This window comes from Pygoscelis adeliae, unplaced genomic scaffold, assembly GCF_000699105.1.
Source record: "Pygoscelis adeliae isolate BGI_AS28 unplaced genomic scaffold, ASM69910v1 Scaffold538, whole genome shotgun sequence".
Lineage (NCBI taxonomy): Eukaryota > Metazoa > Chordata > Aves > Sphenisciformes > Spheniscidae > Pygoscelis > Pygoscelis adeliae.
The window spans coordinates 93,748-95,558 of NW_008825318.1; the positions used below are offsets into that span (position 1 = coordinate 93,748).

General features: G+C 48.1%; 2 protein-coding genes across 2 annotated transcripts in view; one reads left to right on the forward strand and one right to left on the reverse strand.

Annotated features, from left to right (window-relative positions):
* PHC1 (polyhomeotic homolog 1 (Drosophila)) overlaps positions 1-1,811 on the forward strand; it is a 32,712-nt gene that overhangs the window by 17,159 nt on the left and 13,742 nt on the right. The window lies entirely within an intron of this gene.
* The window catches only part of M6PR (mannose-6-phosphate receptor (cation dependent)), a 2,843-nt gene continuing 1,038 nt past the window's right edge, over positions 7-1,811 (reverse strand). Inside the window, exons 4-6 of the mRNA XM_009330275.1 lie at positions 1,707-1,811; positions 1,040-1,166; positions 7-428 (exon numbers count right to left, since the gene is read on the reverse strand). The exon at positions 1,707-1,811 is cut by the window's right edge and continues 17 nt beyond it. Coding sequence (XP_009328550.1) covers positions 306-428; positions 1,040-1,166; positions 1,707-1,811 — 355 coding nt within the window. The 3' untranslated portion in view covers positions 7-305. The remainder of the gene's footprint in view (positions 429-1,039; positions 1,167-1,706) is intronic.

A 1,811-nucleotide genomic window follows, 5' to 3' on the forward strand; every position in this document is an offset into this window, starting at 1 on the left:
TGCTCAGTGCCTAACGCTCCTATTGCATTCTTGCTGTCTTCTAGTCAACTCTATGCACTTCCCCCCCCCCAGCTCTGCTGCATTTTTGAAAACCTAAACTGGCATTATATTCATAAGACATGCCTTCAGGGACCAGTGCTGTTCACACCCAGAGGCATCCATGGGAATTGACACACCAGAGACGCTGAAAGCAAATAGCATAAAGAAAACCAGAAGTGAGAGAAGGAGAACTGGCTGGGAGGCACCCGACTAAACAAGCGCTGGGGAGATGGGGAGAAAAGAACTCAGTGTGGAAAGCCTGTCTGTCACATTGGTAGCAAATGGTCATCCCGTTCTTCCGACTCCTCACCCAGCTGGTCATCACCCACACCACGGTATGCAGCTGGCGCATTTCGAGGCTTAGATCGGCAGACAAAGTCACAGCCATCCTACAAGCACAGGATATTGCACCCGAATCAGACTGTATGCAATCCAAAGCAAAGCGGCTTCTGTGATTTCTCTTTTGCTAAGGGATCATGCCTATCCCCGTCCTATCTGGGACAGGACCCCAAAACTTGTCTTGACAAGGGAAGCACACATACAAACATCCTACTCGGTCTTGAAAGCCCTGGGCATACTGATTAACAGTATGCAGCAACATCATGCTGAGACGAGCATGGAGGATAAATGGCACTGCCGACGGTGACCAAGGAAGGGTTTCAGGGAGTCGGACATGATCATTTCACAGTCCCCAGCTTAACACTCCTACCTGGAACGTGTTAACCGCTAATGAGCACGTGTTCTGGTTTGTTAGGTAGCAATCTCAGGACATCGGCAGGGAATCAAGACTCAGCAAGGATTCAAAAATAGAGTACTCAGGAAAAAAAAAAAAGCTACAAAAAAAAACCCCAACAGATATCCTCTCCGTCTGCCTCAAGAGTACACTACCCTGGTGGTAGGTCTACCCAAGAGACATAGTCCACAAAGGCAAGGCAGATGCCATTTCCTCCTGTCCTAACATATGGGCCAGGCTGGGAACATACAGGGATTTTTCACTCACCGCCACCAAATTGCCCAGATCTTGCCAGAAGGCAAAGTGAGGAAACTGCTCCATGCCTTTTGCTCCCACTACGAGGCGCTGGTAGAGGAACCCACCAATGATGTAGACTGCAATCAGTGAAGCAAACCTGGAGGGCAGAATTAAAAATCAGAGCTGAAGAAATTGTATAGACAACCTCTTCCAAGCCAGCCACCTGCCTCAGATTGGTATTGGAGCAAGCAGCTGAGCACCACTCAAAAACAGAGCTATAAACGGAGACCAGACCAGAAACTGTCCCCAAAATATTGATCTGCTAGTATAAATCTTTCAGCAGCATTACATGAAATAGTGCCTCTAAGCACAAACACAGAAAATGAGTCAAGGCTCCTGGTCTGAATTCCCAGCTCTGGCAAAAAGCTGTTGTACAATTTTAGGAAGTCATGTCTTCCGTGTTTCAGTGCACTTGCCTGTAAACTATGAAGGAGGATGTCTACAGGGAACAGAGCAGCTCTGCAGCGTCATGCCTTGTGCAAGAGCTTTTGTCCAAAAAGCTCAGAGGCACAGTAGCCTCTAACAATGGCTGTGGATCGGTATACCACAATTATCTAGTCTAGTATAGCATTTGCTATGTTTCTAAATGGCACCGGAGATTACGGCCCAGACACGAACAGCTCTTCCAATGACTCACGTGATCAGCAGAATGGAGCCAACGCTGAGGTGCGAATCCTCAGCTGGACAAGCCACACTGCTGTCCATCTCAAAGAGGTAGAAACACTCCTGCTCCTTTTCCCGC